The following is a 13,982-nucleotide window of genomic DNA, read 5'->3' on the forward strand; positions in this document are numbered from 1 at the left end:
GCGTCAGTTTTCCTCCCGCTGTCACTGTGGCCAGGCGTTCTCCTTCTCCTTTGCAGAGGGGAACTTGGGGAAAGTTCATTGCTCACATGAGCCACGTAGGGTATGTTTTTCACGTGCTTTTTTGCCCTTTTGAAAAACGGGAGGAACAGCACGGAGCATCATTCCTCTTCGCGCTTGTCTCTTTCTGAACAGGGACATTTCTCAGAAGACTTTTTAAACAACGTGTCATTGGACTCCCAGCTGGAATGGTTTAATTGCTTTTGGATTCACACCGGGGGCATGTTGTGTGAGGGCCAAAAAGCAGTCATTTGGACGAGTTTACCACATTTCTGCCTTGGAGGTGTATTCCGCCCTCTTGGTGTCTGGGCGCTGCGGGGCGGGGGTGGGGTGGGGGGGTGGTGGTGTGCAGGCGGGGCCCGGGTCTCACCATAGCCGCGGGCAGGGAGGAGATGCTCTGCCACCGACAAATGCTGCTTTCTTCGTGGGGTATCCTCTTCACCTCTTTTTTACCTCTGGCAGCTTCATTTTTTTCCCCCTTCCTCCTGTCGGAGGCAAGTGAGTTTCCCCAAAAGTTGGACGATGGGCTGAGAGTGTATTTTAAAGAGCAGTGGTACGTGTGCTGAAGGATGTGTTGCTCACCACTGTCCACTTCTGTATTTAGGGCCACTTGGCATAGTGGTTTGTAAGCATCCTGCTGGCTCTTGTCTTCCCATATAGGGCTGCAACCTTTCTTTGTTTTTGTTTTCTTATCTCTAAAGAAGAATAGGAGTGCCTTTTTCAAAGATTTTTGTGAGCTGTGTGTGTGTGTGTGTGTGTCTGGTGAAAAAGTGCAGTGTTCCATGCAGGATCTCAGGAACCCATACACACTTAGGACAGTGGGCTGGTACCTCTCCTATCTTAGCGTGGAGATGCCTCTTCCTGGTAATGGCAGAGCTGCTCCGCTCTAGGGTGAAGGGCTTCCACAGATTTCAGTGACAGCCGATGGGCTCAAGCTTCTGGCTCAGATGCCTCCCTAACTGGCTGTCAGAGGGCCAGGTATTTAACCCCCTGAAAATCTCCTTTTTCCCATTTGTAAATAGCTGATAACACGTGGCTTTTTCAATTGGAGTTGGAGAGGGGGAGGTTGGGATGTGGCCACTGATGGGCCTAGGGTTTCAATTTGGGGTGATGACAACATTTTAAACTCGTGTTGTGGTAGTGGGTTGCAGGGCTCTGAATATACAAAAACCCATTGGATTGGTCGGTATGCTTTAAATGGGCAAATTACATGATATGCGAATTATAGCTTATTAAAGATAAACAAAAATCTGTTACGACCAAATGAGTGACAGATGCACTTAGCACCGTGCCTGATGCTTGGTGAGTTCTTAAAAAGTGGATGCTGGCCACAGTCCTCTTCCTGGCGTCATACCCCATGACTCTTCTAAAGAATTGGAACACCCTGTGGTTCTGAAAAAATGAATATATTGTATTAGATTTTCAGAATCTTTAATCAGTTTTGTTGTCCAAAATTGACTGGGATGTGTTTATATCATACACACTGTAAATTGAATTGGTGAGCTCTTCACCAAACTGCTCAGGATTTAATATTTTCACTTAATTTCATCTGGCCTGTCTTAAGGGGAGTCTTCATTCGGGAAGATGGACTGTTCCCAGAGGCTGTAAAATGTGCACATAGGATTCTTGACAATCCTTTGTTTCCTGGCTGGAGGGTGGGTGGAGGTGTTTGTGACACAGTAGGAGCAGATCCTCGGTAGTTATTTGAAGACCCTTGAAAGCAATCCTTATCACAATGCAGATATTCCTATATTTAGTTTTTTTGTAGTGATCTTTTTATTCTGAAACCTACTAGGTCTATAGCTAGTGTAGCTGCTTGTATAGGGGGGTGGGCAGGGAGGTAGAGCCTTCCAAATGAACTCCTGTGCACATTTCCTGGGTGTGTTTCTCCTAGTGTGCTGTGAATACTCAACAGATTTCCTTGTTCAGATCCAGAGGTGGGCCAGAAATCTTATAATTTACTTCAGATGTGGTCAGCTTTTCAGAATTCATCCTCTTAAATGCAGAATTGTTTTAAAACCACAGACTTCAAAACACTGCACTCATTTGTTTTGCATTCCTTGTCTTCTTTCTGGAGAGTGATAAAGCCTGAAATCCCTCTCCGCCCACTGCCTGCCATCCCATAAGGCCTGTTTGCCCAGATGTCCCTCCCTGGGCCCTGCTTTGGCACATTCAGGAATGTAAATGTCTCAGAGCCCCTCTGATGTGGGCATAGGCCGGTCATCGTTGTACTTAGTCTCATCCTGTCCTCAGCTCCTTTGGGGGCCTAGCGGGGCAAGAAACCATTTTTCAATGACAGAACCCACTCATCCTGATTTATGGTCTTTTTGTTGCCCTGGTCTTTATATTCTCGTAAAGGTCCTATGCCATTTTAAACTTCAGTACCAGGAGTTACTAGCAGCATATGCAGGCAACACGTTTACATGGCAAATCTGTCCGACCCCCTTACTTTACATCGTTGCTTATAACTATTTACAGGTTTAGATCCCGGGACCAGTGGCAACCAAGTTTTGATTGTAGAAAAATATTCTATGACTTTAATTTGTAAGTTCACACAGAAAATTTAATTTGCCTTAAAAATCCTTTTTAATCCATTTTTTTCTGTTAGATATAATATGCATATATATTTATTTAAAGATTTTATTTATTTGAGAGAGTGAGAGAGTGCTATAGGAGGGGGGGAGCAGAAGGAGAGGGAGAAGTGGAGCCCAGTGCAGGGACCTGGGGATATGGGGCTCGATCCTAGGACCCCAGAACCCCAGGACCCCAGGACCCCAGGACCTTGATCTGAGCCAAAGGCAGACGCTTAATCAACTGAGCCACCCAGGTGCTCCTCTTTCATATATATGTGTATATATATATATATATATATATATACATATATATGAAAATCAAAGTGGTAGGAATTTCACAAGCCCCATGTAAACCCATAGAAGTTGCTGGTGATGCTGGGGTTCTGGGTGCCCAGAGCCCACTGTGGGTTTCCTGTCTGCTCTTCTGGCCTGGCCTTGGCTCCTGGCATGAGTGAGCTGTGGCCATGAGATTCTAATGGCACATGTGCTGACCTAGATGGGTCCCCTCTGCTTGCCCTGGTGGAGCATGTGACTGCAGCCACTAAGCTAGAGGAGCCCTTTCTGCCCAGGGCAAATGGGGTTACAGCACGCACACATGCTGCATTAAAACCCTCCTGAACTGTTGGCACAAGGTTGGCAGACATTCCATTGTTTTCAGACAATAGTGACTCAAAGTTGAACTGGCTCCAGGGAGCAAGCGCAGCTTTTGTACAGTAACAAGGATTTAATGCCAGCCAATTGATGGAGTCTGTCTTCCCCAAGTCGGGACGCCTGGTAATGACACGAAGCTTACATTTAAATATCTGGCTCCAGATCAGAAGCTTGGCGTGCTTCTCTTTTACCCTCCGTCACACACTCTTCTTTATTTACAGTGATTCTCTTTTTGTCTCTTTGATTTGTTTTGGGGGGTGGGACAGGGAGCAGGTCTCATTTTACGTAATTTTGGGGTAGGTCCAGCCGCCTTTGCTGGGTCGGTGCCTCTGCCAGCAGACGTTGCAGCCCAGCTTCCCATGATGGCTGTTGTTCATCTCTCTCTCTCGCTTTCTCTCAAGTAAAGCAAAGGCTTCAGAACCCTCTTCGTTTAGGTCAGACTCCGAGGCAGCTCATGCTATCCCACAACTTCTGTCCGACGCCACGTGGGGACTTCTGTCTCCTAGTACCCTCATGAAAACATCAGGATGGTGGCCTGGTGTTCTGCTCAGGTGCCTTCATTAGCACACAGTCACTAGCAAGGTCGGGGCATCTGGTTATGGGAAGGCATGGAGACGGGCCAGAGTGGACGCACGGGTGGTCTTGCCCGCTCTGTTCAATGGACATTGCTGCCTTCAAATGCAGCTCCTGGGCATCACCTTTACAGTAGGAGCTTTGAAGATCAGCCTCCTCCTGTGCCTGACTCCTTCCTCTGAAGTACACATAGCAGTTTATATTCTTTATTTTAAATACTTGAGCGATTCCTGGAGGGCAGATAAGAGGGGGCAGCTAGTTTTGCAGTTCAGGGAATTGAGGCTCAGATGTGTTTGGTGATCTGGGAAGTAAAAATCAAAACCAAGCAAAGCACATCCCTATGAGAGAGAGAGGAGAGAGAGAGAGACCGTGGATGTGGGGAGGGTTTTCATGGGCTGTCTCATGGACCTCCCCCAGGAACCTCCTTACCATCCGATGTGTGCGCTGAGCTTCTATGGGGCAGGGCTTTAGGTTCCAGCTCCCTGGAGCTATAAACGCGAACTCCTCCTTGGGAAAGTGTGGCTCTTTCCACCTTATTGACGATGGTGGGATTGCCAGAGAGAGGTTTCTAAAGTAACTTGCCTTGCCCAGTTTCTTTTTCATCCCTTTTTGGGAGCAACTCTGAGCTTCTCGGGCATGAAGCGACCCTAAATCAAAATATCAGCCTTTAGATGTAAAGATTTTACTTCCCGTGGTGTGAAAACACTTGTCTATAGGCCATTTAACCTTCAGAGTATGTGTATACAAATCAATATATTTGTCTCTGTTCATTAATGTAAAGCTATTTGTATCTGAGTACAATACAATTTCCTAATACAGTTCACTGTGATAAATGCTTTTTTTCTCTCCTTGAAGAAACGGGTCCAATTATTCCTTTTAATTGGAAGAGAGCATGCAGAGTCCTCCATCCTCCTCTCTCTCTCTCTCTCTCTCTCTCTCTCTCTCTCTGTGTGTGTGTGTGTGTCTCTCTCTGTTTCTTATGTTCACAGGGTTTAGTCTTTCCCTGTGAGAGTGAATGTTTTTTTTCCTTTCTCCTTCTCGAGAATCTTACAAATTAAGACAAAAGATAATTACTTGGAAGGGTAAAACTGGCAGGTTCCCACGACACTTAAAATTAATGAGCTGTTGAGGACAAAATATACCTTGTCTCTGGCTCCATCACACCCCCCACCCTCCCCACCCCTTCTCCCCTTTCTTCCCATTTAACACATGATTTGACTTTTTGGCTGTGTTTGCCATTTGGGTATACCGCTGCTGTAAAATAGCGAGGTGGTTACAGAAAGTGGATTCATTTGAAAGCTATCTCTTTGTTTGCAATTCAATGTTAATTTTATTCAGTTTTTAATTTTTATATTTTTGAGAGCTTTCTCTTCTTCCGACGATCGGATCAAAACAGTCTGTGAAAAAAAAAAAAAAAAAAAAAAACAGTCTGTGGTAGAAAGCAGTGCTGTGGTTCACGAGGCACCAGTTTGGCTGATGATAATGGTACACGCTTTCCCCCTTGTGATCGTGGTACCCCACGGCTTCCATCGTGGTTTCCCTGAGGAGTGGGTTCCATGCTGGCGGAGGCCAAAGCTCTTCCTGGGCATCAGGCTAGCACCTGAGCTGGGCTAGGTGCAGGTAATGCTGATGGAGGATCTAGTTTCTTCCAGATCTCTGGAAGCTCTCACTGGCTCACCTCTGTGCTACTCTTCTTAACAGATTTCCTTGAAATCCCATTTTAGTAACTGGCCTTGCCCCATGGTTTGTTTGGAAAGGAGCAGTATGAAACTGTGAGCGCTGGTGTCCTGCTACATCTCTGACATCGACTCTGTCAGAAGGAGATGGTGATCCGTACATGCCAACACTTGGCCAGTGCGTGCTTCATGGCCCACTAGCCTCTTTCTAGGTGAATCTTTTCTCATTGATTCCTCAAAGCAACCCCATGAGGTAGGAAATAGGGAACAAAGGCTTGGGCAGGGGCTAGCCCAAATTCAAATAGCAAATGATTTCTGGACTCCTATATAGGTAGCTTCTTCTCAGAGCCAGAGAATTTTGGGGGTTCGTGAATAGAGATGTAAGTGCAGAGTCTGCCAAATCTCTGGGAACTGTGATAGAGCTAACCATGGAAAAGCTGCTCCAGCCTAGTGATGTCAGGCTTCGCTTCTTTTCTTTTCTTTTCTTTTCTTTTCTTTTCTTTTCTTTTCTTTTCTTTTCTTTTCTTTTCTTTTCTTTTCTTTTCTTTTCTCTTTTCTTTTCTCTTTTCTTTTCTCTTTTCTTTTCTTTTCTTTTCTTTTCTTTTCTTTTCTTTTCTTTTCTTTTCTTTTCTTTCTTTTTTTCTTTTTTTTTCTTTTCTTTTTTCTTCCCCTTCCCCTCTTCTTTCTTGAGAGAGTACATGAGCAGAGGGAGAGGGAGAAGTAGACTCCTTGCTGAGCGGGGAGTCAGGCTGTGGGGCTCAATCCCAGGACCGCTGAGCCAAAGGCTGATCCCCTGAGCCACCCAGCACTCCTCTACTATCTGTTTTTTTTTTTTTTTTAAAGATTTTATTTATTTATTCATGAGTGACACACACAGAGAGAGGCAGAGACACAGGCAGAGGGAGAAGCAGGCTCCTGCAGGGAGCCCTACGTGGGACTCCATCCCAGGTCTCCAGGATCACACCCTGGGCCCAAGGCAGCGCTAAACCACTGAGACACCTAGGCTGCCCTACTGTCTGTTTTCGTATGCTGTCTCTTTCAGTACATAGTTGCAAGTGACATAAATGAAGAAAATCGGTCTCAGGATAAAATGTAGTTGGAAAAGGGAGGAACTTTTGTGGATGATTTTACTCTTTGGTATCACACTCAAACTCAAGCAGTGTAGTTTCCTGAAGGTCTGTCGGTACAGCCATCTGAACTGGTCCAGTGACCTTTTCCCGCTCTGTTACGTCACAATTGGGGATGCGTGGGGGGAGTCAGTGGTTGAGCATCTGCCTTCAGCTCAGGGTGTGATTGCAGGGGGGTGGGGGGGTCCTGGGATTGAGTTCTGCATCAGGCTCCCCTGCAGGGAGCCTGCTTCTCCCTCTGCCTGTGTCTCTGCCTCTCTCTGTGTGTCTCTCATGAATAAATTAACAAAATCTTAAAAAAAAAAAAAAAATCCATCAGTTCACCTTGTGTTTTGTATGGATCTCTTACCTGTGCACAGCTTTGTAACATTTTGTGTCAATCATTTGAAAATAATGCTTCACCAAGTACCTCTTCCAGTTGTCACCACCTTTCACTAAACACTTTGAAACAATCCTGCATCTCCTGGCCTCACCAGAGAAGGCTTCCAGCGTGGGGGAGGCTCTGGAACTGAGGGTGGCAGATGAAGCTCTTCTACAACTCTAATTTTTGCCTGAAGTCACGAATTCCATCACTGGCAGGAAAGACTATTAGTTCTTTTCCACGACAGGATGACTGGATTCATCTTTGAGGAAACAGTGGACAAATCACTACATCAGTTCTTCTTTCAAATAAAAAGTGTTCCATGAAGAAAACAGCTAGCTTTGCAACCTAAACCATCATACAAGTTGCCTTTCCCTGGAAATGATCTACATTGATATGCAGGAGAAGTACTTCCTGTGTACCTGCATTTTGTCACACAGAGCATGTGCACCCAAGGGTTGGGATTTAGTACCTTTAACAATTTGTACTGCTTTATCAATCCCAGAGATGAAAGCTGGCTTTTCTTTCCTTCGTTCATCCTTTTTATCTGCTAGTAACTGGTAATGATGTATCTGCTACTTAGGAGTATAGTTTGCTGCTTCTGCACTGAAGGCACCTGCCCCCTGGTTTTTGTGTTTGTTTTTTAAAGATTTAATTTATTTATTCATGAGTGATAGAAGCAGAGAAGCAGAGACGAGGTTGAGGGAAAAGGCAGCTGATGTGGGACTTGATCCCAGGATCCTGGGATCATGACCTGAGCTGAAGGCAGACATTCAACAACTGAGCCACCCAGGTGCCCTGTTTGTTTTTAAGAGAGAGCAGGTGAGGGCAGCCCCAGTGGCACAGCGGTTTAGCACCGCCTGCTGCCCAGGGCAGGATCCTGGGGACCCGGGATCGAGTTCCATGTCGGGCTCCCTGCTTGGAGCCTGCTTCTCCCTCTGCCTGTGTCTCTGCCTCTCTTTCTCTCTCTCTCTCTCTGTGTCTATGAATAAATAAATAAAATCTTAAAAAAAAAAAAAAAAGCGGGTGAGGGTAGAGGGGGCAGAGGGAGAGAAAGAATCTTAAGCAGACCCCACGTCCAGTACAGAGCTCCACGATGGGCTAGATCTCATGACCCTGAGATCATGACCTGAGCAGAAACCAAGAGTTGAACAGTCAACCCACGGAACTACCCAGGTGCCCCAATGTGGACGTATTTTTTATTTCTTTTGTGTACATACAAGGGAGTGGAATTTCTGGGTCATATGGTAACTGCTTCACTTTAGGACAAAAATCTGGTCCATTTTCCAAAGTGGCCACGACATCTTACACATTCCCACCAGCAACAAATGAGGGTTAGAATATCTCCCAAGTCCTCACCAACACTCCCCATTATCTGTCCTGTGAGGGAGGCCATCCTAGTGGATGTGAAGTAGTTGGTGTCTCTTGGTGGTTTTGATTAGCTTTTCCCTGATGCTCATCCACCTTCTTTTCGTATCATTAAGTGAGAAAGGCATGTAAGTATCTTGGTCTAATTACAAAAATAGTTTTGACCTAGGGGACCCCCTGAAAGGGTCTCTGGTTCCCCCGGGGGTCAGGTCATTCATTAAACCAGTAGAGAATACGAGGTGTGTCTTCAGCGCTTGTTTCTTCTTGCTCAGGCAGGGCATCCACAGCACATCTTTTTTTTTTTTTTTTTTTTTTAAGATTTTATTTATTTATTTATGAGAGACACAGAGACAGGCAGAGGGAGCAGGCTCCATGCAGGAGCCTGATGTGGGACTTGATCCCAGGTTTCCAGGATCACACCCTGGACTGAAGGCAGCATTAAACTGCTGAGCCACCCAGGCTACCCAGCACATCTTTTTTTACCACGAAACCGGTTTCAGCTCAGGCCAGCCACTTGCCCATATGGAAGCCCTTCTTGCTGCTCTGGGCAAGGAAGATAGAAAGCAAGAAGAGGTCTTGCCCACATAGTCTGATGCCTTAGTAATCTGGGCTGATCCTTCTGAATGTGCGCTCATGAGGCCTCCCAAACCTCGGTGCGGAAACGTGCGTTATCCCCAGGCTACAGATGAGAACACTGAGGACCAGATACACCAATGCTGTTGAAAAAAAGACAGTGCTGGGAATTGAGCTGCTATGTAACACACTGTCAATACACAAGGGGACAGGCCCATTGAAGACAAAATCTTTCTAACCAAATGAAGGGAAGTGATTACAGAATTGGTGGTACTTTTGTGGCAGTGACAGCACAGAGGAGGAAGGAATATTTGTGTGTGTGTGTTTTTTTTTTTTTAACGATTTTATTTATTAATGAAAGAGAGGGAGGCAGAGACACAGGCAGAGGGAAAAGCAGGCTCCATGCGGGGAGCCTGATGTGGGACTTGATCCTGGGTCTCCAGGATTAGGCCCTGGGCTGAAGGAGGTGCTAAACTGCTGAGCCACCAGGGCTGCCCAGGAAGGAATATTTGATTGAGATTACCCCCACCTCCCCAAAGGCCAAAACAATAAACCTCATAGAAGCCAACTTCCATGCTGTTTCAATAAAGGAGTGGTGCTCACTTCTCTAGGAAATTGGCGAGTGGTCAGGAATTGCCCAGATTCATGTTCCTTAGCTTGAGTTTTAATCACCCTGAAGTATGACTTCTTACGGATGCTGCTCTTGTCTTGAAAGTGAGCACAGATACTGCCAGCTTTGGTGTGATTGATGGGCTCTGATGGAGCACAGTTACTTACACTTAGAATAAATGCCAACCATTTGAAGCTCTCCATTCTCCCTGTAACTAAGAGTATCCAGCAGAACGTCACACCATGGCGGATCACACACCATATTTTGGTCTTTCACTGCAGGATTGAAAATCTGTTTAGAAGAGATAGTCACTGGAACGCCTGGGTGGCTTGGTGGTTGAATGTCTGCCTTCATGCTCAGGTCATGATCTCAGGGTCCTGGGATTGAGTCCTGCATCAGGCTCCCCATAGGGAGCCTGCTACTCCCTCTGCCTGTGTCCTGCCTCTCTCTCTGTGTCACTCATGAATAAATACAATCTTTAAAAAACAAAACTAAAAAAACAAACAAAAACAAAAAAACAAAAAAAACTAGGTAGTCAGTGACTACCAATTTCCTGGGAGGAAATTTCTGAGATCAAGGTTTACAGCCATTCCAGGCGTGACAAATGTAAATATAAATCCTTCTCATATCGCATACCTCATAGTAACAAGTGGTCAAAAGAAGCCAGCATAAGATAATCAGGAGGAAATGCAGAGGACTCTCTTAGCATTTGAAAATACCGGGTGAGCTTTCTAAGCATAAAATTAAAGGGTTAAAATGGGTTACCAGATTTAGCATCATAACAGATGGAAAAGCAAATGACAGATAACAGGAAAATATTTGCAACCTCCAAGGCATCACAGTAATTTAAAGGACATGACGGAGGTGAAAGAGAAAGTATGTGGAGCTGTGGGCTTATGTCTGGAGGTGGCTGTCCTCAGAAGAGAGGCTTCTTGTTTCTGAGCCCTCTGAAGGGGGCTTCCTCCCCCAGCAGCTTGAGGCCTCCACTCAGAGGAGGCAATGACTTCCTGCTGCTGGCCGGTGGTGCGTTTACCTCCTGGAAATCAGCACAGCCCAGCCAGGGCAGGCCCAGCTGGAGAGGGAGGGCAGTGACTGGTGATTGCACTGGCCTGTAAGACTCCCCGTTGTCAGCAGATGCCCCAGGAGCCCTTCTCAAAGGACAAGTGCAAGGGTTCACTTCCTGCCACCACCGCTGGGATGGTTTTGAGGGCAGGGGAGACCTGTGGCACAGGGGCAATAGAAGGCTCAGGGATGCCGTGGAGGGGTCCGGACCCACGGGTCTGGCATGGCAAGCCCCAGCTGTTGCATAGAAGTTGGAACTCACGACAGGAACAGAGTTGAAGTGGACGACACAAATGCGAGCGTTGCTCTCCTCTTCTGAATTGCCTAGGTGGCTGGCACCAGGCGTGTACTTGGTCCCCGTTGTACCTGGGGCCCAGGGCGGTGGGCTTGGGAGGCAGGCCAGCCTGCCAGTGCTACGGTCACCGGCAAGTAGGACTCTGGCAAGCACTCTCCTCCTCCACCCTGCTGGCTTCATCTGTAAAATGGCCACGATGATCACGTCCAGCCTGTCCCTTTGGATTCAAAGGCTGAGTGTGCTTCACCGCTGTAGCCGGCTCCCCTGGCTTGTGGTCGGCAATGTGATGTGATGGCTGTTAGTGCTGTTAGGGCTTCTGGAATAGAAGTGGGGCTGACTCCAGCTCAGATGTGCACTCTGTCTCTGTCTCTCTGTGTTTGTGTCTCTGTCTCTGTCTCTGTCTCTGTCTCTCTCTCTCTCTCTCTCTCTCGCTTCTCTGGTCTCCAATGGGGCTGGGACCACAGCTGTGTTCCTGACAGCACATATTCAGTCTCAGAATGCGTAACTTTAAATCTGAGCATCGGGGATCCCTAGGTGGCGCAGCGGTTTGGCGCCTGCCTTTGGCCCAGGGCGCGATCCTGGAGACCCGGGATCGAATCCCACGTCGGGCTTCCGGTGCATGGAGCCTGCTTCTCCCTCTGCCTGTGTCTCTGCCTCTCTCTCTCTCTCTCTCTCTGTGACTATCATAAATAAATAAAAATTAAAAAAAAAAAAAGAAATCTGAGCATCTATGATCTTATCTGAGATCTTCTGTATCTTCCTACGTGGGGTAGTTCTGTTCTCAGGATGGCAACCGTTTGTGTTCATGTCTTCATTTTAATTTCTGTTTTTATTTAAGGTATGATAATCGATATTCTGAGGGCTGCTGCGTTTTTTTGGTTTTGTTTTGGTAGCGATTTTTAAAAATAGATTTTTCAACGGTTTTAAAGCAAATAACTACTTGGACATGCTTATAATGTTTTTTGGGGGGCTTCTTTTTTTTTTTTTTTTGTTTGTTTGTTTTTTTAAGTCTCTGGGCCTGGATTTATTCCTGGTTTTTATGGTGGGAGGGAGGTGGTGTTTTGTCTTGGGGTTTGTTCTGAGCGTGTGTGGGACGCAAAGACTATCCAGAACGTTTTCTTTTTCTTTGACATCAGAAGATAATCAGGCGCTCTGTGGTAACATACTTAGTGTCATAACCTCATTCTTTCTTCTTTCTTTCTAGTTTTCAATGGTTCCAGCAGGTCATCACGGGAGAAAGAACCTGTTCAGAAACATAAAAGCAAAGAGGCCACTCCGGGGAAGGAGAAGCACAGCGATCACCGGGCTGACAGCCGGAGGGAACAGGCTTCAGCGGCCCACCCCCCAGCGGCCCCGTCCACGGGTTCCTCGGCCAAGGGGCTCGCTGCTAACCACCACCACCCCCCTCTGCATCGGTCGGCTCAGGACTTACGGAAACAGGTAAAGCCCTCCCTGGTCCACATGGTGCCCGCCTGCCAGATGCCACCTCCCCCATCACCAACGTAACAGAAGGGGACATGTGAGTAGGAGCCTCAAGAAATCCATAATGTGAGGGCTCACAGAGCAGGAGGGTGATGCTCACAGGTAGGATGCTGAGGGAACCTTGTCTTTGCACAGAGGGATTCGTGTGTGTGTGAACATCTGTCAGCTGGTCTCTTGGGTCAGCTGGTCTCTTGGGTCAGCTGGTGTGTTGGTGCGGTTGCGTGCATCCCTGGAGCATGCCCCAGGGTCTCATGTGTGGGGATGTATTGGAGCCGGGCAAAGAGAACTTCCCTCCTTCACTATGCCTCTTCCACCCCCATGTCTGGGGCACTGTATGAGTTAGAGGCTCAACCTGTTGTCTCTGGTTGAGCCCAGAGCAGCTTCACCCTGAAACCAGGCCCATAAGCTGCCTAGTGCTGTCCGGGGATGGTCCTAGACTGCTCTGTTCTTAATGTGACTAGGTTTGCCTCCGCCAGGACTCACAAGCAGATGTGCGTGGGCACCCGCACTGCTAAGCAGTGCCCCCTGTGCTGGGGTGCGGTGGGGGGGCACTTAGCAGAGCACATTGCAGCCTGGCCCTCAGGATCACCTGAGGTCAAGCGTTCCTGGCTCTCCAGCCCCAGCTCCTACCACCATCCCCAGGAGACAGCACAGATCCTCTTGGGAAACGCTCAGGAATGGCCTCGGGGTCAGCTGCTGGTGTTGTTAGTATCCTGAGACAGTGATTTCTCTCCCGGGGGATGCGGGCGGAGAAAGGCAGGTGCCCGTAGGCACGCAGTCAGTCAAGGGTTGGGTACCCCGGGTCGGTGCCATTCCGCTGATCCCGCTGCTCCCGCTGCTCCTGTGCTCACTGCATTTTAAAGTCAAGGAGCCGCGGGGATCCTGGATGAGCTCTCCTCACTGGGCGTTATGACCCAGAGCTAAGATTTCTCCAGAGTAGACCAGAGACCCTAATCTTTAAAGACTGAGTCAGGGTGAGTATTTGAGGGGCTTCCCTGAGCCGCAGTGTTATTTAGAATAACTATGAGATGGTGGGAACCTGATGGATTTTCTCCCTTTGTGGAGCTGCTCTTTACATTCGGCCTTTTCTCTTGATGACAGGGATTTCTCCCTGAACATGTGTATTCGTACGCATACACACAGGAGGGTGGTGTGTGTGTACACATATATTATTAGTCATAACTTTTAAAAGCGATTCAGCTCTTTGGGTGTGTGGGGCGAATGAGGCAAGCATCTTCAGAGTGGCGTTTCCAGGAACCTCACATCCTACTTCTTCATCCTTTGCTCTCTCGAGATACCGAGCAAGTAGTTGCAGCCTATTTTACACATTGCACACTCTTCCTGAAACACAGACATCATCGTTTTCCTAGAGAGCACAACTTCACATGATTTGGGAATTGGTCAGTGCTGGGCTGTGTGCTTATTTGTAGGTGGGATTGTAGGTGTTGGCGGTGTGGCCTGTAGTGGGAGCAGGTGCTTTCAGAGGTTGAGGACTCCATCCCCCGCCCCCCTCCCGTTTTCCCTTTTTTGTCGGGAGCATTCTGTGTTTATTAACTTGGGTCTTCCCCTTTCTC

The 13,982-nt window shown here is 47.4% G+C and overlaps 1 protein-coding gene across 4 annotated transcripts in view; it reads left to right on the forward strand.

The window, feature by feature from the left end:
- The window catches only part of JARID2 (jumonji and AT-rich interaction domain containing 2), a 260,698-nt gene that overhangs the window by 220,798 nt on the left and 25,918 nt on the right, over positions 1-13,982 (forward strand). For all 4 annotated transcript variants that reach the window (XM_025444031.3, XM_049106036.1, XM_049106035.1 and 1 more), the window contains one exon: positions 12,131-12,366. In XM_025444031.3, coding sequence (XP_025299816.3) covers positions 12,131-12,366 — 236 coding nt within the window. The remainder of the gene's footprint in view (positions 1-12,130; positions 12,367-13,982) is intronic.

The sequence above is a fragment of the Canis lupus genome, chromosome 35 (genome assembly GCF_003254725.2).
Source record: "Canis lupus dingo isolate Sandy chromosome 35, ASM325472v2, whole genome shotgun sequence".
Taxonomy (NCBI): Eukaryota; Metazoa; Chordata; class Mammalia; order Carnivora; family Canidae; genus Canis; species Canis lupus.